The following is a 26511-nucleotide window of genomic DNA, read 5'->3' on the forward strand; positions in this document are numbered from 1 at the left end:
GTTGATCATCATTTTATTTGCCTTTTAAAATTCTTTTCTTAAGTTATCCTTTTATTTTGGATTCTTTTTGACAGTCTCTTTTGCAGTGTTTTGCAACTTCTTTTTTTCTTAGTGTAGGTTTTATTTCAGTTATTCCGTTCTGAGTTCATTGGACCTCCTATATTTGAGGTTTATTATCTTTCAACATTTCTGTTAAAATTTCAGCCATTATGTTTTTAAAACAATATTGCCTCTTCCCCATTCTCTAGTGTCTCCTTTTAGAATCCAGTAAGATATATGTTAGATCTTCTTTCCTAGAACTCTATATCTCTTAACTCCATTTTAATAGTTTAATTTATTTTTCAATCTGGGGCTGCATTCTAAATTATATCATTGGATATTTTTCATTTCACTGATTCCATCTTTAACCTAATCTAATCTGTTTTTAACCTGTTCAGTGAATTTTTTACTTCACTTATTAGTCATTTCTGTAATTTTCATTTTTCTTTAGAGTCTGCTCTTTACTGATGCTTTCTCATTGTTCATCTTTATGATTCCATGATTTTTTTTTTTTCCTATCACCCACAGTAGCTTGTTTTCTGCAGTGCTTGCTCTTTTCTGTTATGGAAAACATTGACATCATATTTGTGGCTGTTACATGACAATGAATTGGAACCTTTTTCAAAGAGAAAATTTTATCCTGCTTTTTTTGCTAGTGTCTAGAGGACTCATCCTCACAAGAAAATCTAAGATCTCGCACTCTTTTCTGTTATTCCAAGTTTCAGAATCTCAATAACATTCTCCTGTAGGACAACAGAACTCCTTTTTAAAAATGTTCTCTTGTGTGGCTGTAACTAGTTTCATATCTTTTAAGTAATTATTTTGGTGTTTACTTCCAAATTTTTAAGTGACATAGCTTTTCTTGGTCTTTCTCAGTTCATTTTAGAGTGTTATTTGTTGACTTCTTACAGTGGAAATGATAACTGGCTATCTTTCACCCTCTCCAGCTTTCCTTACATATTCTTACATGCCTATACTCCAATATTATTATATGTTTGATAAATTTTTTAAATCTTTTTAAAAAATAAACATGGTTTCACTTATAAGCACTGTTCGTGGCACAACTGTGTATAATGTGTATCTCCCCATTCCTTTGTATTGTTTTTCTTGTACTTAAAAATTTTGTTTTGTTGTAATTGCTTTTTCCATGTAACTTCACTAATTCATTGTTTTATCTTGGGAATTCCCATCACTTTTTTCTTGTGCTGGCTCCTTGTGGATCCAGATATATTCTTTCTTTATATAATTCTTTTGTTTTTTAAAGAAACACTTTATTATTAATAAAGAATATATATTATATATGGCATTTATATACTATAATTTTAAAACAAATTATATTACAGTGGATTCATTTGACAAAAGCAATTCATAATAATTCAAATCTGATTGTAATTTCATTTCTCTGTGTAGTTTTTACAAAGATCATTTAACCCTTAAGATTGAATTATATATTCTTGAATTTAAGTAAATCTTTTGAATTCTCAAAATCTCATTCAGTTTATTGCTTTAAAATAAAAATTCTTAATAGACAATTTTTATACTTCGGGGTAAATTCATATTATTATATAATAACTTTTTTGAGAGAGTGAGTTATAAACTAAGAATACAATGCAAATTAAATCTTGCTGTATATTCTGTAATATTTTATTTTTGTTAGTATGTGGAGATGATAGTCTCTGCTGTAGTAGAGCTACTAGAATTGTTTAAAACTGGATATTGGCCGGGCTTGGTGGCTCATTTCTGTAATCCCAGCACTTTGGGAGGCTGAGGCAAGTGGATTGCTTGAGCCTGAGGGTTCGAGACCAGCCTGGGCAACTTGGTGAGGCTTCATCTCTAATGATAAATTAAAAAATTAGCTGGGCATGGTAGCACACTCCTGTAGTTCCGGCTACTTGGAAGGCTGAGGCAGAAGAATTGCTGGAGCCCAGCAGGTTGAGCCCAGCAGGTCGATGCTGGAGTGACCTTGAACATGCTACTGCACTCCAACCTGGGCGATGGAGTGAGACTCCAACTCAAAAAAAAAAAAAAATTGAATATCATTCTGGGAGAGTCCTACTTATTTTCCTTAATGTGATATAACATTTTTATGCCTTTATTCTGTATATAAGAGATATTTCAGACATAGAAGTATTTATGTTCTTACAGGAAATTTGCAATCTATGAAAGTAAAAAAAAAAATATATATATATATATTTTTTAAGTTGGAGTCTCACTCTGTCACCCAGACTGGAGTGCAGTGGCCGCCCCTGGCCACTGCAGCCTCGACCTGCTGGGCTCCGGCTATCCTTCCGCCTCAGCCTTCCAAGTAACTGGAACTACAGGTGCACACTACCACCCCCGGCTAATTTTTTGATTTATTGTAGAGTTAAGGTCTCACCAAGTGGCCCAGGCGGGTCACGAATCCGCGAGCTCAGGCAATCCACTCACCTCAGCCTCCCAAAGCGTGGGATTACAGGCTAAGTCATTGAGCCTGGCTAGTAAAAAATATATTAAATTGGATTTCCAGTTGACATTAATTTTGAATCCCCTTTGGCAATCATCTTGTATTTAACTTCTCCCAATCTTTCTTTCCTGACATGTACTTGAGTGAATCATTGCTCAGTAGTGCATGTATTGATTCTTATGAGAACGCATTCCTTATGTTGTCTGAGCATGCTGCCTGGGGACCTGTACTGATTTTGGATCCCTTGTAGAAGTAGAACTACAAGGTAAAACAAGAATACACGTGGCCAATATTGCTTATTTGAAAATTATGTGCAAAGCTTTCAAAAAGGGAGAATCGCTTTTTCTCTTACTTTCTGTCTTCCATCCTTTTATCTCCATCTCTGTGGATGACTTTTCAAAGAACTCAGTATTAATACTAATTGTCTTGGTTTAAATAATCTGTAACATAATAGAACAAATGGGCTTTTTTCAGCTCACCTGAGAGCCTATCTATCATTTATTCTCACATAATTTTTTGAGCCTTTACTATGTGGCAGATAACTTTTCTAGATGCTGAATGTACAGATGATAACAAAATAAATACTCCACCCCTCTGTTCCATATTTCATAGTAGAACCAATGATACTTGTATTGAAAAATATATGTGAAGTTGCAAAAACTTATTTAAAGGTGTATGTAACTTGCGCATAAATTAAGAATGGGATATTCTGCATTAGGTAAGCTCCATATGAGCTGCTCTTTTATCAGAGAAGGACAAAAATATTTTAGTTAAACTTATTATTATTTTTGAAAGAAGTGGCTCATGCCTATTATATCAGCACTTTGGGAGGCTAAGGCGGGAGGATCGCTTGAGCCCCGGAGTTTGAGACCAGCCTAGGCAGCATAGCAAGTTCTCATCTCTATGAAAAACAAAAAATATTCAGAGACGATCTTTTGCACCCAGAGGCTCAAGGCTGCAGTGAACTATGATTGTACCACTACACTGCAGCAAGGGCAACAGAGTAAGGCCTCACCAAAATAATAAAATAAAATAAGCACTTTTAATAACATATAATTCACTTCTACATACAATTCTTTTAATTTGTGTAATTTATGGATTTATAGTATATTCATAAGGTTATATAACCATTACTATTTTCTAATTCCAGAATATTTTCATCCACTCTCAAATGAAGTCATATATCTATTAGCAGTTATTTCCACCCTTCCCTGTCCCAAGTCTCTGGCAATCACCAATCTACTTTTTGTCTCTATGCTTTTACCTGTTCTGGCCACTTCACATAAGTGTAATCATACTATATGTGGTTTTTTTAAAAGTGACTGTCTTATTTAATATAATGTTTTTAAGGTTTATTCATGTTGTGGCATGTATCAGTACTTCATTTCTTTTTAATGGATGGATAGTTTTCTGTTGTATGGATATACCACGTTTTGTTTATCTATTCATCAATTCATGGTTATTTGTATTGTTTTCATTTTTTGACTGTTATGAATTATGATGATAAGAAAATTTGAAAGAGAATTTGAATAAAGTTTTTGTGTGGGCAAATGTTTTCAATTATCTTGGGCTTCTAGGAATGGAATTACTAGGTCATATTGAAACTATATATCTTACTTTTTGAGGAAATGCCATGCTGTTTTTTAAGATGATTGCATCATTTTACATTTCCACCAGCAACGTATGAGGGCTTGAATTTCTCACCATCCTTTCCAAAACTTATTATTGTTTGTCTTTTTCATCATAGCTGTCCTACCTGGTGTAAGGTGATATGAAGCTCATTATTTTTTTATGGGGAATTAAAACAGTTAAAAATTTTTGTTTTTTAGGTGCAGTGCTTCTTTGTAGTGTACAAGGACTAGCAGTTAATATTGACCCAATCTTATATACATGGCTCGTCTACCAGCCTCAAAAGCGAACAAGTAGGCATATGCAACAGGTAAGAGATTTTTATATATTTTTGTCTTAATGAATAAGTCTTTCGTAGTCATTTAGTAGTTTTGTGTCTTTTATTCTGTTTTATAAATGTGCCAGAATATCTCTCTCCCCTACTGTACATCTTTCAAATAATTCTGTTCCCTAACTTCTGTACAAGAAATTGCATCTCAACACGTAATTTCTTTGAATATTAAGGGGGTTCTGTACAATGGCCTGTAAAGCAGGTAGATTAAAGACTAGAATAAGTAATCCTATTTCACTGAACTGTATTTTTTTCATCATGCCTAGATGTCTGTTCTCATAGTGTCTGATATGTAAGAATTGCTCAGTAGATGTTAGCTTTTGTTTTTATTTCTATATTTCTTTTTTATCTTTACGTTTATTCAACAAACATACAATGAATGTCTTCATTCTTGGATTAGGATGGTTGGTGCAAAATGGTTGGGATATTTGTTTGTTTAAAAGGGTATAAGTTACAAAGTAGAAATAATTACAATTTCTAGAATACTTCAATGTATTTCTATATGTCAGGATATTTAAATATACTTGTAACCGTTGGTTTTATTCTTATTTGAAGAAACTAATGCTTATTGAGATCACGCAGCTAATACATGGCAGAAATAAGAATTTTTGAGGCCAAATGTGTACTGTGTTGAATTACATTTTCCCATTGACTTAATTGTAATTTTGCAGTATTCTGCTTGGAATAGTTCGGTATCTTTTTTCTGAAGTAACTTAAAGCTAGTTGGTAGGAGAAAAATACATCATTTTTTAATTATATAAGAATAAAAAAAAACTAGAAACTTACTTATGTAAGGAGCATCTTTTAAAAGTTTTTCTTCACTTTGTCCTAATTTTATTTGAAACTTCTTCTATCCTTGCCCCTATTTCATTCTTTGAACAAGTAGTTACAGAATATCAGTATGCTAGACAGTAGGACCATAGAAATAAAAGTCATGGGTGAGAGTATCTTACTGTAAGTAAGAGTATTTAGTGTACTTGAGAATATGAAGGAATACAGAAATGCCATTTTTCGTAATTTCTATGTAGATGTGTTCTGCATTATGTCAATACACAAAAGAGAGATAGTTCTCCCAGGCAGGTGAAGATATCACAAAGAGGAACTTAATATTTAAGTGGAGTATCATAGGAGTAAGCCAAATAGAGAAGATTGTTCTAGACAGAACTCTCTGAGCAAAAGCAGAGAGGATACAAAAACATGACAAGAAAGAAAGTTTAGTGGTTGCATAATGAGATGAAGTGCTCTTATAGAACTGTTAGAAATTGGAAACCAAGTCCTAAAAAAAATTTTTTTTATAATGCTAGGTATTTGAGATTTTATTTTGAAAGGTAAAGAGAAGAATAGGAAACTGATATAAACAGCACACCTCATCAACAAGAGTACCTGCATAATGGACATTTGTATCCCTAATCCTGAATTGTACCCCACATCTTTAAAATAAAAAATTTTTTAAAAAGAAAGATTACTCTAACAGAATATAGAGGATGATAAAAAAAGAAGTAAAACTAGGCCGGGCTCAGTGGCTCAGCCCATAATCCCAGCACTTCGGGAGGCCGAGGCGAGTGGATTTCCTGAGCCCACAGGTTCAAGACCAGCCTGGGCAACTTGGTGAGACCTTATCTCTACAATAAATAAAAAATTAGCTGGGCATGATAGTACGTGTGTAGTTGCAGCTACTTGGAAGGCTGAGTCAGAAGGATCCCGGGAACCCAGCAGGTGGACTCTGGGGTGACTGTGAGTGTGCCACTGCTCTTCAGCCTGGGTGACAGAGTTAGACTCCAACTCAAAAAAAAGGAAGAAGTAAGACTAATAGCAGATACCTGCTGGGAAAAACATCCTTTTTTTTTTTTTTAGTGAGGAAGCAGGATTTATTGAGAAGACAGAAAACCTCTGACAGTGGGAAGAGACCCGAATGGGTTACCCCCAAAAATTTTCATTGCAAATTCTTGATTGGTTATTTTCTAATACAGTTACTTCCCACATACCATAGATATCCATTAAGGACAAATAGAGTGTTCTAGCAGCTTAAGTAAATTAGGCATTCATTTATAATTGATACCAACCAAGCACATTCAAGCTTTTTGGTTTTTAACTTAATTTTTCATATTTTATCTTGTAACTCTAAAACTGGATATACAGTCATGTGTTGCTGAATGACAGGGTATGTTCTAAGAAATGCATTGTTAGCAATTTCATCATTGTGATGTGTACATCATAGAGTGTACATACACAAACCTAGATGGTAAAGCCTGCTATATATCTAGGCTATATGGTATGACCAAGCCACCCAGACTATTTGTACAGTGTGCTACTATGCTGACAACTATAAGGTGAATTAACAAATACTCATCATTTCACTCATTTAGTGTTACAAATAATATTGGAGTAAATGTCTTTATAGCTAAACCTTTGCATTCATCTGTATTCATTTAGAATATATTTTTAGAAGTGCAGTTAGTAGCTTTAGCATGTATTTAGCATTTTTAAAGCATATTTTAAGGCTTTTTATATACTGCCACATTGCTTCCAGAATTGGTATGTAATTTACTTTTTCAACAGCAATTTATGACATTACTATTTTTCTACAGTTCAGCAATACTCAAAAAAATACTTTTTGGAAAATATATACAAAAATATACTAGTCTTTAAGGGTTTTTTTTCCCATGGAAAATTTAGAGAATTGTATAGTTGAGCCATGTATATCCATCACCCAGCTTCAATAATTATCAACTCATGATGACTCATCTTTACTTTTAAAATTTGTTGTATTGGCCACTCACCATAGCTCACACCTATAATTCCAGCCTTGAGGCCAGGAGTTTGAGCCAGCCTAAGTCTCTACAAAAAAATAAAAAACTTAGCCAGGTATAGTGGTGCATGCCTGTGTTCTTAGCTACTTGGGAGGCTGAGGTGGAGGGATCTCTTGACCCTAAGAGAGGCTGCAGTGACCTATCATCACACCACTGCTCTCCAGCCTGGACAACAGAGTGAGACCCTGTCTCTTAAAAAAAAAGGAAATTAGTTGAATAGAAAAATAAATAAAATCTGTTGGGTGGAAAAAATGCCAATATTCAGTATTGGTGAAAAAATAGAGAACAAGTGATGTTAAGCAGATCTTATAACCTCAAAATTCTGCTTTTTGACATAGGTATACTCTTACAGTGACATTTATATAAGTCTAAGGGATCCTGTGCAAGATGGTTACTGCATATTCATTACAGTAGTATAAAATTGAAAAAAACCTAAATGACAATCTGTAAGGAGTTGGCTAGCACATGGAATATGCACATGACTTAACATTTATTTATTAAAAATTATACAAAATACCCTAGTATGAATGTCTTGAAATTATATTTAATGCAAAAAGCAGTTTCCCAAAGCTATAGGCAATATAAGAGAATTGATTATATATTTCCCAAACCACCCTTAATGTGTGTGTGTGTGTGTAAATACAGGTGTAAAAACTAAGTTGAAAAATTTGTACTAATATTGTAATAATGATTGACTCTGGGAGGAAGGGGCAGTAGATTGACAGTCAAAGGGGAATCTTAGCTTTATCTGTAATATTTCATTTATTTTTTTCTAAGAAAGAAGAAATGTGATACAGTGTTAAAAGCCTTTAATTATTGGTTATAATGGGAATGTGTTATTCTTTAAAATACCCATGTATTTTTATAATTTATTAAAGTACTAATAAATTAAAGAAAGACACCTTTTATAGAATGGAGGCAAAAAGGACTTTGGGTATTTTGGGATCATGAAACATTCATGGGTTAAGGATGGGACAAATCTGGCACTAGAGTACAACTGAAATTTAGAGGAATCGCTAGTACCAGAAGGGAGAAGAATATAACTATCGCAATGGGAGGTTGCTAAAAATAAGTCCCGGTTATTTTAATATTTTTGACCAGGATAGCTATATTTGAGAACAGTAGAGGAATTACTGGTCTTACTCTTTATTTGGTATTACTTACTGCCTAACATGCAGCACAACCTATATTAGTGGTCATTCAAATAATATTTTTGAGGGTCCGTTGGGCATTATTATAGGTATTTTGAACACAGCTATGTAGAAGACATACAAGAACTTTACTCTTGTGCTTAGACTTGTGCAGTTAAGACCCATATTATTCAAGGGCAAACTGCATATTAATTTTAATCCCGAATTTGGTTGTAATTTCTTTGAGAGCTTAATTGTATTCTAGGTGTGAAATGTGGGCAAAAAATCAAGGGATTGGGGAGTCACTAAATATTAGAGCTGAAAGAGCAAATATTTCTACCCCTATTATTTTTTAGTAAGGAAATTGAATCAAAACTTACAATATGCTGAGCATTTCTCATCCAGGACTTAAAAACGACTTCCTTTTTAGGAATAAGTATAAATATTACCATTTTTACTAAATACTCAGTAGGAAAGCAAATATTCTATGTTGTGATGTTTCCCATACTATATTTAATCTTTTCATTTTCTTTTTTTCATACTTCCTCTCCTTTTACTCAGCCCAGCTAGCAACTTGTAAAATAATATGCTTTTTTCCCTCTATGTAAGAACTTAATTGCTGTGTTATATAGTCATATAAGATACATATGTTTTCATTGAAATGCTTTCTAATAATGTAAATAATATTAATTATTATAAGTTAGATGAAGCTTAAACTTGAATCTGTAAAATTTTGGTTGTTGTGGTGTTGAGGATAACAATTGACTATACTGCAGCCTCACCAACTTCCTACAGATTCATCATCTGATACAGCTGTATTATATTTATCATCTGGTGTTTCCCATGCTGCAATTTCCTTCTCAAATTGTGGCTAAAGCCCAACATTTGATGATTGTTTTCCACCCAGTTCAACATTGATCTTTGATCCTTCAACAAACTTAAAAATACCTTTTATTTGGCCAAAAATATGACAAAATTGTGTTAGACATCATCAACAGTAACATCAGACTTTATTTCAGTGACTAAAGATGAAACAGCTGCTTTATTGTCCAGCTCAGCATTCATACATTCAATATAGAATTATAATGTTTTCCAGCTTTTTCTAACAATAGATATTTTTCTGTTTTCTAAATATGCCATGGATATCTCTTTGACAGACAAAATATAGAAATTTTTCAGTATTCTTCAATAAATTGGACTGTCCATATTAACATGTATATAATTGCTTTATAAAAGTATGTTTCTAAAAATATCATTTTATGAGGATAACCTTGTAAGAATAATTTTTTTATTTTCTTGGACTCATAATTTTCAAAGTGAATTTTAATTTTAATTTGCCCTTTTCATATTATCTTTATACTTCCTACTAAAACTTATGTTTACTGGATACTTTCTGGCTCTTTTGGTTTTCACATAGAATTTTAATTTTAAATTTAAGAGGATAAGAGTGTGTGTGTGAGTGTGTGTGTGTGTGTGTGTGTGAGAGAGAGAGAGAGAGAGAGAGAGAGAGAGGGAGAGGGAGAGAGAGAGACAGAGAAAGAGTGAGAGATAGAGAGAGAGAGATATATTGATTGATTTCAAATAAAAGAACTCTCACTCCTCAACTCATGAAGTACTATCCTCAATGATGCCATGTTTAATCTTCACTGCTTAAGAAATAGTGACTAATTCAGTTTTTCATTTTGGCTCTTTCCAGCCGCCCGTGGTAACTGTACCTCTTGTTATGCCAATTAATAGAAGGAAAGAGGATGAGGTGTCCACTGGAAGTGCACCTTTGGCAAAGCAGCAATCTTATCAGGCCTCTGAATACGCCAGCAGCCCTATAAAAACAAAAACAATAACAGGTATTTGTCAAGAACTATAAAGGGACTATGATTTTATTCTACCTCTAAGCTAGCAGATTAGCCTCTCCAGTTTCACAGATGCTGACAGAAGACATGACACTCCTTGGGTGGAGAAAAATTACTTTATTACCCAAGCATGAGCAATAATCAGACTATTACATTTTCTTGCATTAGTGTTCTGAACCCATCTCCCACAAGGCGACAAAAAGAGAGTCAGGTGACACATATAAAGGAGAGGAACACTGAGTTTAGGGAGCCCGAACCTTTTATAATGGATGAAAAGCATGCCTGCCTTTTTCTCTAGGGGAAGGCACTATATCTTCTTTGCAAGACTATAAGCACACTTGCCCTTTGCTCAGAAAGAGAATGATATATATGTCTTTGGAGGCACTTCTCTTTAAAGATATCCTTGAAAACACAGTGGGGTAACAAAGACTGTCACTACCTTTACTTGCAAGATAAGCAGAAACTCATAAGACCTATGGAGTATCTGGGCTCAGTGGCTCAGCCTATAATCCCGCACCTTTGGGAGGCTGAGGTGAGTGGATTGCCTGGGCCCGCGGGTTCGAGACCCGCCTGGGCAGCGAGACCTCATCTCTACAATAAATCAAAAAATCAGCCGGGCATGGTAGCACATGCCTGTAATTCCGGCTACACGGAAGGCTGAGGCGGAAGGATCGCGGAGGCCAGCAGGCGAGGCTGCGGTGGCCGGGAGCGGCCACTGCACTCCGGTCTGGACGACAGAGTGAGGCTCCAACTTAAAAAAAAAAAAGACCTATGGAGAATTGCCTCTCAATAGTCTGTTTCTTCTTTAAGTGAATTCTTGGAAATCATAATATATCTCTATCTTCTTTCCTTCCCTTTCTCTTGCATTCTCAGCTAGATCATATATGCAAATATAAAGCATAACTATTTTTCTGTAGGATAATTCACTTTCCTTTGTATAATAAAAATAACTATATATACAACTATAAATTGTTACTATATAATCAAAAAGAACTTTAAGTGATATTTTTCTCTTTTACCTTTAATTTTTATGTAGATGGGCCACCTTTCTTCAGGAGAATTTATCTTTCCTTAGATGATTAGCTTTATTTATTTTAACTCAGACAGTCCAGCCATATCGATAAATTGTTTCATTTTCAGTGTGTTTTAAAACCACTTATTAAGTGTCTGTTATACGCAAGACTGCATTCTAAGTGAATCTGAAGGCAGAAATATTAATAAGATATGATTTTTTCCTTAAGAAATTTAAAATATGATTGCTTATACAAGGAAATTCAAACTAACATGTTGTTAGGAGGAAGAATTAGTATTTTTAAACATATTTAACGAGAGCAAAATACTAATTTTTGTGGAATTTTATACATAAGTATTCTGTGCTCTATTACTTTTCCTAAAATATGACATTGTATTCATTGCATGGAATCATTAAATTTCCACCTGTCCATATCCATAAGTCTTTTACTTTGTTTAGATTGCCTTTATCAATTGACAGAAATGCCTTTGCTTCATTTCGTATCATAGCCAATTACCAGTAATTTGTGTTAAATTTTATTATAAAATTAGATATTATTTCCTTTAGATACTATTTTTTTTAAAAAAGACTTTAGGTCTCTTGAAATGGTAATTGACATAAAGATTTATAAATAAATAACCATTGGTAATAAGAAATTTACCTTATGTGCATATATAAACCACATATTCTGACTTCCTGTCTTATCATTTGGTGCTGGTCTTTAAATCACATTTGGTAATGGATTTAAAATGATTGTTAACTGCGTAGCAACTTGCATGGAGTCTGTAATACTCAGTATCTATTACAGAAACAAAGAACTGAATACCATATGTTCTCACTCATACATGGACCCTGAACATTTATCATAATACTATAAGAAAGGGATTGGCAGTAGTGGGAAATTTCCAAGGGGAGGGGCACACTTCATCAATAAGGGTACCTGATATCAAACTAGGTAGTGGGAACCAAAGTGATACACAAACTTTACCTGTACAATGACCATTTATATACCTAACCCTGAATTGTACCCATCTTTAAAATAAAAATGAAATGCCTATAATATAAATGAAAATACATGATATAGAACTATATAGAAAACATGATAATAAATTTTAAAATGTATCTGTATATGCATGGAAATGTTTATGTGTAAATTCATATATCAATCACAAATCTGTTCATGAATGATATCCATTATTATCTGAGAGTTTTGTTTTCTTCATTACTGTGTTTTTTATGATAAAATATTAATTTTTAGTGAGGAAAATAATAAAAGCAAAAAATATATTTTCCCATCATCACTTTCTTGATAGAATATGAAAACATAAAAGATGCACTGTTTTTATTTCAAATTATGAATATGAATTGTGGTTCTTGTTTTAAAGTTAAAGAAAATTGCATTTTCTGTTTTTAGAGTTCCCCCATCTTTAGAAACCTTAGATATCCTATAGATATTCTCCTTATTGGTAAGGATATTAGTAGTTCACCAAATATATTTTCTTACTCAAGCTCATATAAAAATTAATAGCTACTGAACTAATGCCTGTGATTGCCCTGTTTGGGGACTGTGAGCATTTATAGAAAATAAAAGACTCTGAGTATAATATTTATTCTTAATGAACTATTTTTCTTCCCCCTTCGGTGTCCACTATTTTTTACTTGGTGGTAGTGCTTTCTCTTTTTTTGAGAATGCTCTGTGCTCAACATTTTCTTTACTTAGAATTAAATTTTAAAAGTTTCTGTTTTATTTTTAATTAAAATACAGTCTTCTTTTGTAGATTAAAAATATGATTCGTGATTTCCTTGAATTTGTACCTACATCTAAATGTAGTTATTACTGTTTTGTTATTTATATTGTGTCATAGATTGTAATGAATTTTTTTAGATATTCATAGTCACTTGTACATCTGCACAAGTTTTGTTTTTTCTTAAATAAAATACGGTCGCATTAAGTATGTTCACATTGTTATGAAATACACATACGTTTTGTTTTTTAGCTGCATATTACAGTGGAGAAATGTTAGTGTTAATCTTATACCTGAATTCTTCTTAAAATTATTATTATTTTTTTAGAGTAGGAGTTTCACTCTATTGCCCAGGTTGGAGTGCAGTGGCATGCTTATGGCCACTACAGCCTCGACCTGCTGGGCTCAGGTGATCCTTCCGCTTCAACCTTTCAATTAGCTGGAACCACAAGTGCGCCACCATGCCTGGCTAATTTTTTAAATTTATTGTAGTGACAAGTCTCACCGATTTGCCCTGGCTGGTCTTGAACCCTCGGACTCAGGCAATCCTCGCACCTCTGCTTCCCAAAGTGCTGGAATTACAAGCATGAGCCTCTGCGCCTGGCTTAAAATTATTTTTTAATCTTCTCATCCTATGGTCCAATGTTGATAATTCCCAAGTTACTTATTTTTGACACATGAAGACCAAGGCCTGCTTATACTGCACTAGGTTTGATTTTATTTTTTAATTATGCAATAAGAAGCAGACCTTTTTCTCTTTCAATCTCAATTAACCAGTGTTAAGTAGCTGACTGCAGGGGCAACATGTGCTTGATGGCTAGGATTGTGTTGACAGCAAAACAGCACTATTTCAGTGATATAGTCATGTAGGAAAGACCAAACTAGCATAAAAGCATGCTGTTCCACATGAAGATGTGGAAGTATGGAACTTTGACTTCTGGCATGATAGAGTAGTTGGGCTTAGATATGTATTTCTGCTGTAAATAAATAAAAAAACTGGACAGAAAATATGGGGGTAACCTCAGTAATCTAGACTTTGGGCAACAGGCAGTGCAGGACTGTGATCCCTCATAGAAGGGAAACATAGGTGAACCCTAGGTTTGTCCTGGCTAGGGCAGGGTGGGATATCTGAAACTGAGCTCTGTAGTCTTTCTGAATTGTGGAGACAGAGATTAACATTTAGGCAGAGAGAAATGAATAGAAATTTTGGTATAAAGTTTCAGAGATAGAGAAAGCTATGCAGAAAAAGAAGCCCTCAAAAGCAGCAATAAAGTTCTTAAGTATTTGCTGAAGAATAAGATATGCATGCGTGGGATCACACTCCACATGGTTGTGAAAAGAATGACCTGGAGGGCTAGGATCTTAATGATTCCCAGACTCACACAGGGCTGGATGGCATTCAGGTTGCTACTGCCCTTAATATACAGTTCTCTTTGATTATTTGGGACATTCAATAGAGACACTAGAAGGACTGTGCCCTTAGTAGGGGGCTAAGCTATCTGTAGAGTAAAGGCTGCTCTAGAGTCACCTTACAAGCCTCTGAAGGAAACAAAACAGCAAGTAACTGTTATTAGTAGCAGGAATATAGTATGATCACTATTGTAGCCCAACATTACTGAAAAGAGTACTAAAAGATCTCTATATATAATAGCTTAAATATAACAGTGTCAAGCATTTAATCAAAAACTATTAGAGATGAAAAGAAACAAGAGCTATGACCAGGAGAAAAACAAACCAATAGAAATAGATTGAGAAGTAACACAGATATAGAGTTAGGAGGTGTATTAAATACATGTTTGTTAAAATAGGTATTATAACGTTGTTTACGTATTTAAAGAAAGTTGGATACATTTTTGAAAGAAATGCCAGAGTATATAGTAATCATTCTGTGATCCCCTCCCCTCTCCTTCCTCCCCCTTCCCTCCCTTCCATCTCTGATATCTAATATATAACCAGCCAAGTTCACAGTTCCTTTTTCCCCAAAGAGTTATTTTAAATTGGCAGCCCTGTGCCAAAACACTAAGATCGTAAAGAATTTTGCATTAGAGTTACTACTGGAAAACTCCATACTATGATGAGCATGCATGGTTCTGCTTTAATTGGATGTTATATCACTAGTGCACTGTTAAGTTCCTAGATGAGAATCAAAGTGAAATACTACTGCTGTTTACATTTTTTTTCTTGGATGTATCTTTGAATATATTCCTGATTTGTTGATGCTACTACCAAAATGAAAAATTTATGATGCTTCAGATGTTTCAAATTTTTGACAGGCATATAGAAAATCTGTCTCAGGCATATGACAGGCATATAGAAAATCTGTCTCTTAAGGAAAAAATGAAAATGTACCTCTTATGTCCAGGTCTCAAATACAATTAAATATGAAAAATCTTAAAATCTTAAAATTTACTTTGTTTATATTATAGATAGTGAAAATTTCAGACTACTGTTTCTTCTTCTTTTTTATTTTTTTAAAGAATCTTTCTTTGGAAAATGAACTTTGGTTACTAGGTGGAATATTTCTAATTACATCTTTTTCTGACATAATTTCATGATATAATATTTTAAATCTAAGCAAGAATTTAATAACACAGCAATATTATTTAGTATTAGTTAGGTTTGGCCCAAAATATCAGAAAAGTCTCTATATAGAGTATATATTGGCTTAAAGGTGATCAAATTTTGTGAGTTTCTCATGTAAAAGATTGAGTAGGTACATTAAAGCTGTTATTGTCTTCTGAGATCAGGTAATTTCTTATTCTACTATGGGTAGCCTCTATTGCCAGGATTGCCTAATGTTTCATGACGGCTACTTGAACTAATCAAATCTGCATTTCACTGAGCAGAATGAGTACAGAGAAAGAAAAGGGCACTCCTTGTGTCTTTTTTAAAATTTTATTTTATTTTTAGTTGGAGTCTCAATCTTTTGCTCAGGCCACCCGGGCTGGAGTACAGCGGAACACTCACGGCCACCGCAGTGTCGACCTGCTGGGTTGCAGTGATCCTTCTGCCTCAGCCTTCCAAGTAGCTGGAACTACAGGTGTGCACTACCATGCCCGGCTAATTTTTTATTTTATTGTAGAGATGAAGTCTTGCCAAGTTGTCCAGGCTGATCTCGAACCCATGGTCTCAGGCAGTCCACTCACCTCGGCCTCCCAAAGTGCTAGGAGTATAGGCTGAGCCACCGAGCCCGGCCTGTATCTTTAAAGACTACCCAGAAATTGCATAACCCTCTTTTGTTTAAGTAATGTACTCTTGACTAGAAGCTAGCTGCACAAGCAGTCTCAGGAATGTAGTATGTATTCTTTAAGGCCATGTTCCTGGCTAAAACTTTTGGGATCTGAGAAAGAGTAGATTACAGTAGAGATTATATAGCAGTTTTTGCCACAGTAACTTAAAATGGAAACTTCCAAGCTGAATTTTGGAAGAAAATTTGGAAATAAAAATACTTTCTTTTTAGTGTGCATATTAGAAGGCAAAACTGGTTTAGAAAGAAACACTTTTTGTAGCAATGTGCCTTAGATTTTTCATGATAAGAGATACAGTTTTGACTGGGCTCAGTGGCTTAGCCTATAATCCCAGCACTTTGAGAGGCGAGTGGATTGCCTGAGCCTGTGGGTTTGAGACCAGCCTGGGCAACTTGGGAAGACCATCTCTACAATAAATCAAAAATCAGCCAGGTATGGTAGCACATGCCTGTAGTTCCAGCTACTTGGAAGGCTGAGATGGAAGGATCTCTGGAGCCCAGAAGGTCGATGCTGGGGTGGTTGTGAGCATGCCACTGCACTCCAGTCTGGGTGACAGAGTGAGACTCCAACTAAAAAAAAAAAAAAAGGAGATATAGTTTTGGGAGTCATCAGCATATGGATTATAGTGGAAGCTAGAGAGTGAATGAGATTTCTCAGGAGTCTATATACAGTAAGATGAGAAGAGAGCCCAAAATTAAATTCAAAGGAATCTTTCATTAAAGAGTAAGGAGAAGGAGCCAGTGGAGGAAGTTTAGAAGCATCTTTAAGTATAGACAACAAAGCAATATGTGTATATACTGACATTAATTGAAAAGAGTTTTAGGAAGAAGATAGTTATGCACAATCTGAGGTAGTCATCACGAACAGTGAGGCTGAAAAATAGGCTGTTAGTATGAGGTCATTTGACCAGAGGAGCTTTAGTTGTTAGGAAATGAATGGAAATTGAGGAAAGAAGGACAGCTTATTCCTCTTTCAAGTAATTTGACTATACTGGTATTTGGATATGTCTGTAGCTATAGAGACACAAAGAGGAAAGAAGACAAAATTGGAGATTACACCAAAGACTGGGGTTAACTTACACAATGAGATCACATATGAGCAGGATATAAAACCTGTGCACAGATATAAAGCAACATTCGAGAGAATCACCTCTTCCTCTGAGACAGGCATAAGTAGATAAGACTATCTGCCATTATAGATAAACTTAGTTATTTTCCTCGCTACATTAAGTATATATACTAGCTAAGTATTGTTTTCTTATACTGTTTTACAGAACGTAAGAAATCAGGAAATGTATAATTTTCTTAGGCAAGGCCGTCTCTTATTTTTTACATATGCAAATATATTACACTTCTGGGGGTTTTTCATTAATTTAATATATTTTCAGGTTTGAAAGTCTTTTTTATGAGTTGGAGTCTCACTCCGTCACCCAGGCTGGAGTGCAGTGGCACGCTTATGGCCACCCCAGTGTCGACATGCTGGGCTCCAGTGATCCTTCCACCTTAGCCTTCCAAGTAGCCAGAACTACACGGGTGCATACCACACCTGGCTAATTTTTCAATTTATTGTAGAGATGAGGTCTTGGAAAGTTGCCTAGCCTGGTCTTGAACCTGTGGACTCAGGCAATTCTGTCACCTCGGCCTACCAAAGTGGTGGGATTACAGGCTTGAGCCACCGCACTTGGCATGAAATTCTTTAAAAAAAAAAAAATTATTCTAGTCACAGACAGTATATATCTTGTAGGATGGTTTTTAAATAGGGACACTTCCAATTTTTAGTAGTAATTGTTGTTCCTGAAGGAATTGATTTCTAAATCTAATTTTTAAGAACTGTGGGCTATAAGCTAAATAGGTCATACCAATACAAGTATCTATTTAAAAATTTTTGAGTCATTTTAAATTTGATTAAGCTTGAATATTGAGCAGATATGTTCCTAATTACATTGTGGAATTAGTATTAAATACGAGAAATACATTTTTGTGGATTTGTATTTATTAGAGGTTGCTTACTTTAATCATATAGTTTATCTTAAAATTCCATCCCTTAGTGATTAATTAGATATTTCATTTCATTGGAAAATATTAAAGAATGAGGGTTGACTCTAATGTATAATATACAGTTGGTTTTAATCTCTCAAAGATAAAATGTGGTTTAAGAATATCCCCTTGGAATAAAAAAGATTGAAAATAAAATGAAGTATGTCTAATAAAGTACATCTAAAATAAAACAGCTAGAAAATGTCATTCAGAACGTTATCAGAGAGCTTAATGAAAATATAGATTTACTAAGTTGTTTTTTTCCCCCTTTTCATACATTGTAAGAAAAATTATTCTTTCTAACTCAAAATTCAGAGGGAAAGGTATTAGCAGTCTGCAGAGCTTAAAATGATACTTAAAATTTAAATTATCTCATGAGTGGTTTCTGCACTATTCTAACCAATCAGCATAATTTGTGATTAGGCAGTATTTCTAAGATTAGTTTCTTAAAGGATTTCAACAGATGCTAAATGATCATTTGATGTGTCAGCCATATTGTAAATGGTTGTAGCCATAAGACTTGAGTTCTTTAAACTCTTTAATTTTTTTAATGTATCATGTTTATAAAGGTGACAGTTACATATAGCCACATAACTGCAAAGATAGTTATATAGTCATCACCCTAATAAACACAAAGCATCCCTTGGTCTTTGATAATCTTTTTAGTCCTATTAGTCATACTACTTACTTGGCATTTCTTGTACTTCTTGCATTGCTGTTGTTTATATGAGCACTCTTAAAGTAAATTATTAGCTCGAAGTGTTTCCTGCAGAGTATCTTATAGGTAGTATTTATTGTTTAATTCCAAGAGTGTGTCCAGTTATTTAAGCAAACTAGATTGGTTGGTTTTTATTTTTAAATGTACTATATTTTTCTTTAGCATGTACATAACGTACTATCTTCTTAGAACTTTTTTCTCGAGAGTTAGAATAGTAATTATTTCATATTTAATTAAAAATTATGGACTTCCTTACCTCTTAGAATAGTAATTATTTCATATTTAATTTAAAAAATATGAAATTCCTTACCTCTTTGGCTCACTTTTTATTTCCTTAGGACAGGGGTTCTCAACCCCCAGGCCATGGACATGGTACCCATCCGTGGCCTGTATGAATCAGGCTACACAGCAGGGGGTAAGCAGTGGGCGAGCAAGAAAAGCTTCATCTATATTTATAGCTGCTCTCCAATGCTCGCAAGTACTGCCTGAGCTCCATCTCCCGTCAGATCAGTGGCAGCACTCAATTCTCATAGGAGTGTGCACCCTATTGACCCTATTGTGAACTGTGCATATAAGGGATCTAGGTTGCACGCTCCTTATGAGAACCTAATGCCTGATGATCTGAGGTGGAGCTGAGGCAGTGATGCTAGCACTGGGGTGTAGCTGCAAATACAGATTAACATTAGCACTGAGGTTTGACTGCACAGAGACCATAATAAATTAATTGCTTGCAGACTCATGACCCTATCAGTGAGTGACAAGTGAGTTGATATACTTCCATTGTACAGCTACAATGGAAGGCTTTATGTCAGAATCCAACATTTATTTTAGTCTGCATGTGGCCCACCCATTATTTTATTTACCACATCTGTCCATGCCTTTTTTTTAAAATAGTGAGTTGTATAATTATTTCATCATATATTACAATGTAATAATAATAGAAATAAGTGCAAAATAAATCATCCTAAAACCATCCCCTCACCCCCAATCTGTGGAAAAATTGTCTTCCACAAAGCTAGTCTCTGATGCTTAGAAGATTGGGTACTGCTGCCTTAGGACTTCAAGTGGAAGATTTGTATATATTTTCTTTTTAATGTGTTAAAGTTTTATTTCTGATTTTTACTATAAAGGTAGAACATAAACTCTACCAATTTTTTTTTTAGTGCAGAAAACTTTAAAAGACACATATTTTAATGTTGAGAAATATCTTCTACTTCTGCATCCTATTGGAGTTTTTTAAAATTTTGATTATTGTCAGCATTATCTCACTTTTCCCCCTTCTAATGCTGGCCCAAACCTGGATCAAACAAAAAGGAGAGGAAAAAATGACAAAAAAACCCCAAACCCAAATCACTGTTTCTTGCTTTCCTTTAGTACAGCTGAGCAGGCTCATATTTTGGTAAAAACATTATTAAATAGTAATAAGGAATAAATGAAAGCAAATACAGAGAACACAAAGTATTTTAAAACAGTTAAGTTTTAGACTAGTAAGATTTGAATGTTTTTCTTAGCATATTCCTATTTATTTTTTTGAGCAAGCATCCGTAGTATTTATTGATTTATATTTTATATAGCTCTGTAATATATATTAAAGCATGCAAGATAATTCTAATATTTATTAATATTTAAATCTTATTCTGAGAATTTTAACGCTGCATCAATAATATTTCAGTGGGTTTCATTGCATGTTATTGTTTTTTAAAATATTGTTTAGTATTTTGTTATAATAACAACCTAAAGGTTTAGTTTTTAATTCATGTTTATCCCAGTAGGTGGTTTTAATGACTGACATAATTTAAAAACCACCTCACTGATATATATGCTATTAAAGAAGGAAAAGAGGCATTATTGACTACTCTCAGGATACTTATTTTTTAGTCTCATCCATTTTGTAAATGTTTGCAGACAGGCTAGTAAATTTCCATCTTGTGAATATAATTAAGACAGTTATTTCAGTTTGATGGAATGGTGCTGACTTTTTCTTTCAAATAAGTTAGTTTTATCCTTAATTCATATGTCTGGGTGTCTTTTACAAGTATTCTTTTAAAGTGTATATTCATATTGTAAAGATTAATTTAGCTAAAAATAGATAATATGTATAAATCTACTTAGCTGTACATATGTAAATTGTAATATGTCACAATTAACTGAAAGCAAATGAAAGATTGAAGAGGACCTCTGCCAATTCCTTCTTGTTGTTAAATGTCTATTCTTCCTTCAGTATATTTAATGTAGTGTTATCTGTGGCATTCCCTCATGGAGAAGGGCCCCAGTGACAGTGTGCTTTACTAAATATTAATAAACTGTATGTCTTTCTCATTTTTAGATAAAAGTAAGTATTAATAGACATTTTCATGTTTTTCCCCAACAGCCGTATGGGTTGCCTTGTAGTTCTTTGGACCATGCTTTTTTTAGAGAACACTGCTATATTGGAATATTATTTCTTGAAGCTTAGTGCTTCCTAGAGAAAGTCCCTCGTGTAAGGCCCAGATAGAAGGATCCTGAGAAGCAAGTTCACCCTGCAGTGGTTACCACCTTGTCCGGTGAGACAGAATACACTCATATGCAATGAATTACACAAGAAAGATTTATTACTCTGATTACAGATAGGCATCAAGGGACAACAGAAGCCTTGGATTTTTGGTGAGCTGGTTCTCCCAGGCTCAGGCAAGTTGCTCAGGATAAATAGTAGATCATCTGTGCGTGCCCCATGTGCATTGCACCTGAAGAACCCTGTAAAGCCTTCCTCCCTGGGTTTTCTGTGCTGGGCAATGTGACTTGCTGGCTAAAGCACTGAAGTGCCCTGCTCTTAGTGGGGACTAGAACAGAGCCTGAGCTGTTTTGGTCAGCCTCTTCCTGTCTCAGGATGTTGTATTTGCAGAACATTGTACAGCTATTCTTGAGAACTACATGTAAAAAAGGTGAATTGAGTCCAAGATCGCCAGATAACTGTCCTCCAGGTGCCAAGGAGCCAAGTTAAACTAAGAAAGGTATTGACTAAGTAAAAGAGTCAGTAGCATCTCTGAATCTGCAGGCTCAGAGAGTCAGTAGGATAACAACCAGTGAGTATGGTAGTGGAAGGACTGAATGCCAGGTGAGCTAGGAAAGCAATGAGGTTGTATAGTTCTTGAGGAAGTAAGCTGGAGAAATAGGGAAATAAGCCTCATGATATGCTTCAAGCATTTTGGATTTATATAGGCTATATAATAATGTTGCTAGGGTAGGACCTGTGCAAATACTAACATATTGCCTGGTTTTCTCCTTAATTGATTTATTACTAGGTAATAAATATTTCTAAATTAGAAAAGATTCCCTAATTTCAAGAGAAAGAAACTGTATTCAGACGATTTAAAGTTTAAAAAAAATTGTGTGTATGTGTGTGGGAGGTGCTGGGCTATTAAGTGATTCCCATAACCAAAATGGTAAGAAAGGCAAAGATGAATCTTTTCTTTGAAATGAGTTAGAAATGGAGACTCTATATTATCAGGTCATTTTATATTGAATTACCTTTCTCTTACTGAACATAGGCTTCTTGACATAGCATTACACATGGCTGGGGTCCCTCTGAACTCAATTCTCTATGATCAAAGAGAAGCAGATCTTGTCCACTGTCTATTGAAAATATATCTGAAGAGAATTTTGTTTGACCTGTCTCGGATCCTGTGTCCACATCTTAGACAGTCACTATAGTCAGGGAAGTTAGGTACTATGATTGGCCCAGCATCAGCCTAGGTTGGGTCAGGTATTCAGCCTTGTGCTCAGGGCATGACACATAATGCCAGAAAATGCAAGAATAGTAGAAACATGACTCATAAGGATAATTTTTGAGAGTTAGCCAGCTATTCCAGTTTGTGTCTACTAAATTTTATTTTATTTTACAATTAGTCACATCAAGTTTAAAACACCTTTCTGATTTGATAGGAAGAAAGTAAATGGAATATAAATCTATTACATACATCTACTAAGAGGCAGGTGGAAAAGAATCTAAAAGAAAAAGACAATGAGACTTGTAAGACAGATGGCAGACTTTACAACAGGCTTTTTTTTTTTTCTTTTAACCTAGTGCTTATTCAGTTGGGGGTAAAGAATTAGAATGTGTTTTTGTTGTATATAGTTTTGAACAATAGAGTTCTTCTTTGCACAGTTTATTAATATTTGAACATTATCTATTTCATTATAAAGAATTTTTATTCAGAGAGCCATTAATTTGAGTTATCATGGCATGTGATTTAAACTATAATGTCACTTAATTTTAAAGTTATTTGAGAACACATTGTGATGTTAATAAGAACATCATAAGTTTTTCAAATGTAGAGTTCTTTGGAAATAAGTTTAAGTTATTCTAGTTTTTATACAAACTGGCAAGAATTCAGCAAAATTCAACCAAATTGTTTCTTATGCAGTCTTTTCACCCCCTCTTCACAGTCAGAACAAGATTATAGTTTCCAGATGAAATTCTGAATGTCACATAGTGATGACATATATTTTCCTGGTTGGCTCAGCATGAGATGCAATTTTGCATGCCATGTCACGCTGACTTGCAGAATCCAAAAGTCATTATTTCCCAAGGGGCTTTCAAGAGTGATAGTATCGAATGTAGTTTGTATTTTGATGAAAAGTTTCAGGCATTATTGCAGTTCTGTTGCAAGTTGCTTAAAGCTTTAATATTATCTAAACTTTAGAAATCTAAAAATAGTCTTACTGTGTGAAGGTCACTTTCTCTTCAAGTTCTTTAAATTGATAATGCCAAATAAAGTTGCCAAAAATAATGATCAGTGCAAAATATAGATCAATAATTAGGAAGGTATGATATATAAACCAGTAGACTAGGGACCAAAACACCTAGGTTTTGATCCTACCTCCACCCCACATCATGCTAACATCACACAACCTTGTTTTCTTCATTTATAAAATAGTAATAAGTATACCCAGCAATACCTCACAATGTTGTTATTAGGCTCAAATAAAGTAAGATATATGAAAGTTCTTTATAATAAAAAAATATAACTCAGAACATAAAGATTACATTTTCAATGTTTAAATTTTAAAAGGAAAGCTGTAGACCTAAAGCATGGCAAAGATTATTTTGACTAATAGTCCCTGACCTTGCGGTGTAATTTTGTTCTTTTCTCCTTTGGAGCTTAGTGATCTGCAAATAGCCTTCAAACCCAGAATATTAGTTTATGGCTACATGATAAAATTTATTTCACACTAATAATCTGCCTCCTCTTTTACGTTTGTCTAATCAACCTGTCTTATTTTTCTTTTTTTTTTTTTTTTTTTGTAAAGATGCCTTATATCCAGTTGCCTACACGTTTCTACTTGAGATATTTTACAGGGCACTCAAGCATATCACGTTTCCATCTGCTTTCCTAAATCTGTACAATTATGTACCACTCCCCCCCACCCACCCCTTATACCATGTTGCTCAAGGCTGGAACCTAGGATTCATTCTTTGTGTCTTCCTTTCCTGTCCACTCCACCTACAAGTTATATCTTGAATCTTTTTGTTTGTAGTCCTCAGCCCTAGTCAGAGCCACATCAAAGAATAATGCAAAGGTATCCTAACTAGTCTTACTGGTGTCAGTCCTTATTATCTTATACTGCGTCCCAGTTGCCCAAAATCCATTGTTTATATAACTGCAAGAGTCATCTTATTAAAAATCTAATTTACATCATGCCATTTCCTTGTTAGTTGCTTCTTATTGCACTTAAGATAAAACCCAGCCTCCTTTCCATGACCTACAACGTTTGACTTGGTCTAACTTCCATCAGGTTCTTCCAGTTCATCTTTTGTTGTTTTTCCTTACCCAGATCCGCTTTCATTTTCTCATATACTCCATGCTTTTTCTTGCCCTGGGATCTTTTGCATATGCTCCTTTTCCTGTTTTCATTGCTTTTTTTCATAACTGTGTACTTTTCATATTCTAAATCTTAATTTAAATGTTTTCCTTTCAGTAAAGAAACCTTCCATAAAATAGATCTATGCCATACCCCCTGTATTCTTTAATACCTCTTTATGTCTTTATAATACTTTTTATGATTCCTGATTTTATTTCTTTTTTTTCATCTTTCCCTCTTTAGAATATATGTCAAGGACTATATCTAGCTAATTCACTTTTATATTCCCAGAATCTAATTAGCTACTTCTGGTCTTGAGCAAATATGTAATGAACAGTTGTCATATGAAGGAATACAACTTTTTTTCTCATTATTTTTATTTAGCTTTATAAAACTCTCATTCATAAATCTTTTTTACCTCTCTCATTTAATTGATTTAAATTGACGTTCTATAACTTTTTATATCTGTTCCCAAATTTCTGAGAGATTTAAATCACATTTTCGGGAGGAGTTAGTGGCTCCTGGCAATTTCAGTTGGTGTATATAATCTTCTAGAATACTCCTACTATGTCAGAAATTTTGATATGTTTTAAAATGTTAAATTATGATAAAAATAGTCCACATACAACCTAAAATACTGAGGTAAAATTTTATTTCTAATCAGAAAATCAATTACTATAATCTTTGTGCTAAGTACTTTGAGAAATTGCATATAGTGTATAACATGGCTTTTGTTCTGGTGAAGTTTGGGTTCTAACTGGAGAAAGAAAAGTAATGTGCACTGTAGTACACTTTATAGAACTGAGGAAAATTTATCAGAAAGAATCATCACTATAGACTTTAAGAAGAAAAAGTTTTCATTGAAGAGGTCTTGGGATTTGAAACAGTCAAGAGGGGATGATTCACCTGGATAGGAACAGCAGAGGGAAGATACTGATGGGAGTAATGATAATTTAGTAGAAGTAGTAGAAAACAAAGTTCAGAGAGGCAAGAACAGCTTATACATGATTTTGAAAGCTAGATAGAAAACTTTGGCTTTTCATCTGAGATGCTTATTTTTTCTTGAATAATATTCCACAGTTGCAAATAGTGTGTAGGGTGGAAATGAAGGAGGAAGACTCTTTGCAAAGCTGTTAGAACATCTACTTTGTAGTGATGAAGATATTAAATAGATTGGTAGCCAAGGAAACGAAGAAGAAATTGCAGACTTAAGTTATTTTTAGAGCTAAAAATTGATTTTTTTCTTAACTTTTGCAAGAGGCATATGTCAATTTATGTTTCTTTCCAGAGATCACCAAATCAGTTTTAGAATCCTGAATGACAATAGCTTCTTTTCCATAGCTTGCATATGTGGTTTAGAACAGAGTAAGAGGTTATTATAAGACAATGCTTCTGCAATTGTTTTACTTTCTATATTGTGATAACATTTTGTTACCCATCTATTTCTGTCTTAGAATGTAAGCTCCTCAAAGGCGGGACCCCAGTCTTATACCTCTTTGTTTCCCCATGAGCTGGCACAAGTAGGCACTCAATAATGCTTATTGAATTGAACTGAACAACTTTTCCATACCTCATAAGTCTTGGAAGAGGCCAGCATTTTCCTATCTCATTTTCAAGTGTTTTCCAAGCCACATCAACAGAATGGAAGAATAACAATATAATAAGATTCACAAGTCGGC

The 26511-nt window shown here is 34.2% G+C and overlaps 1 protein-coding gene across 1 annotated transcript in view; it reads left to right on the top strand.

The window, feature by feature from the left end:
- Positions 1-26511, top strand: part of LOC103270940 (vacuolar protein sorting-associated protein 13B-like) — a gene marked incomplete at both ends in the record, with an annotated part of 143355 nt that overhangs the window by 21403 nt on the left and 95441 nt on the right. The window contains 2 exons of the mRNA XM_008068434.1: positions 4312-4421; positions 10079-10226. Of these exons, the coding sequence (XP_008066625.1) occupies positions 4312-4421; positions 10079-10226 (258 nt within the window). The remainder of the gene's footprint in view (positions 1-4311; positions 4422-10078; positions 10227-26511) is intronic.

This window comes from Carlito syrichta, unplaced genomic scaffold, assembly GCF_000164805.1.
Source record: "Carlito syrichta isolate Samal-C Ts95f unplaced genomic scaffold, Tarsius_syrichta-2.0.1 Scaffold108659, whole genome shotgun sequence".
NCBI lineage: Eukaryota > Metazoa > Chordata > Mammalia > Primates > Tarsiidae > Carlito > Carlito syrichta.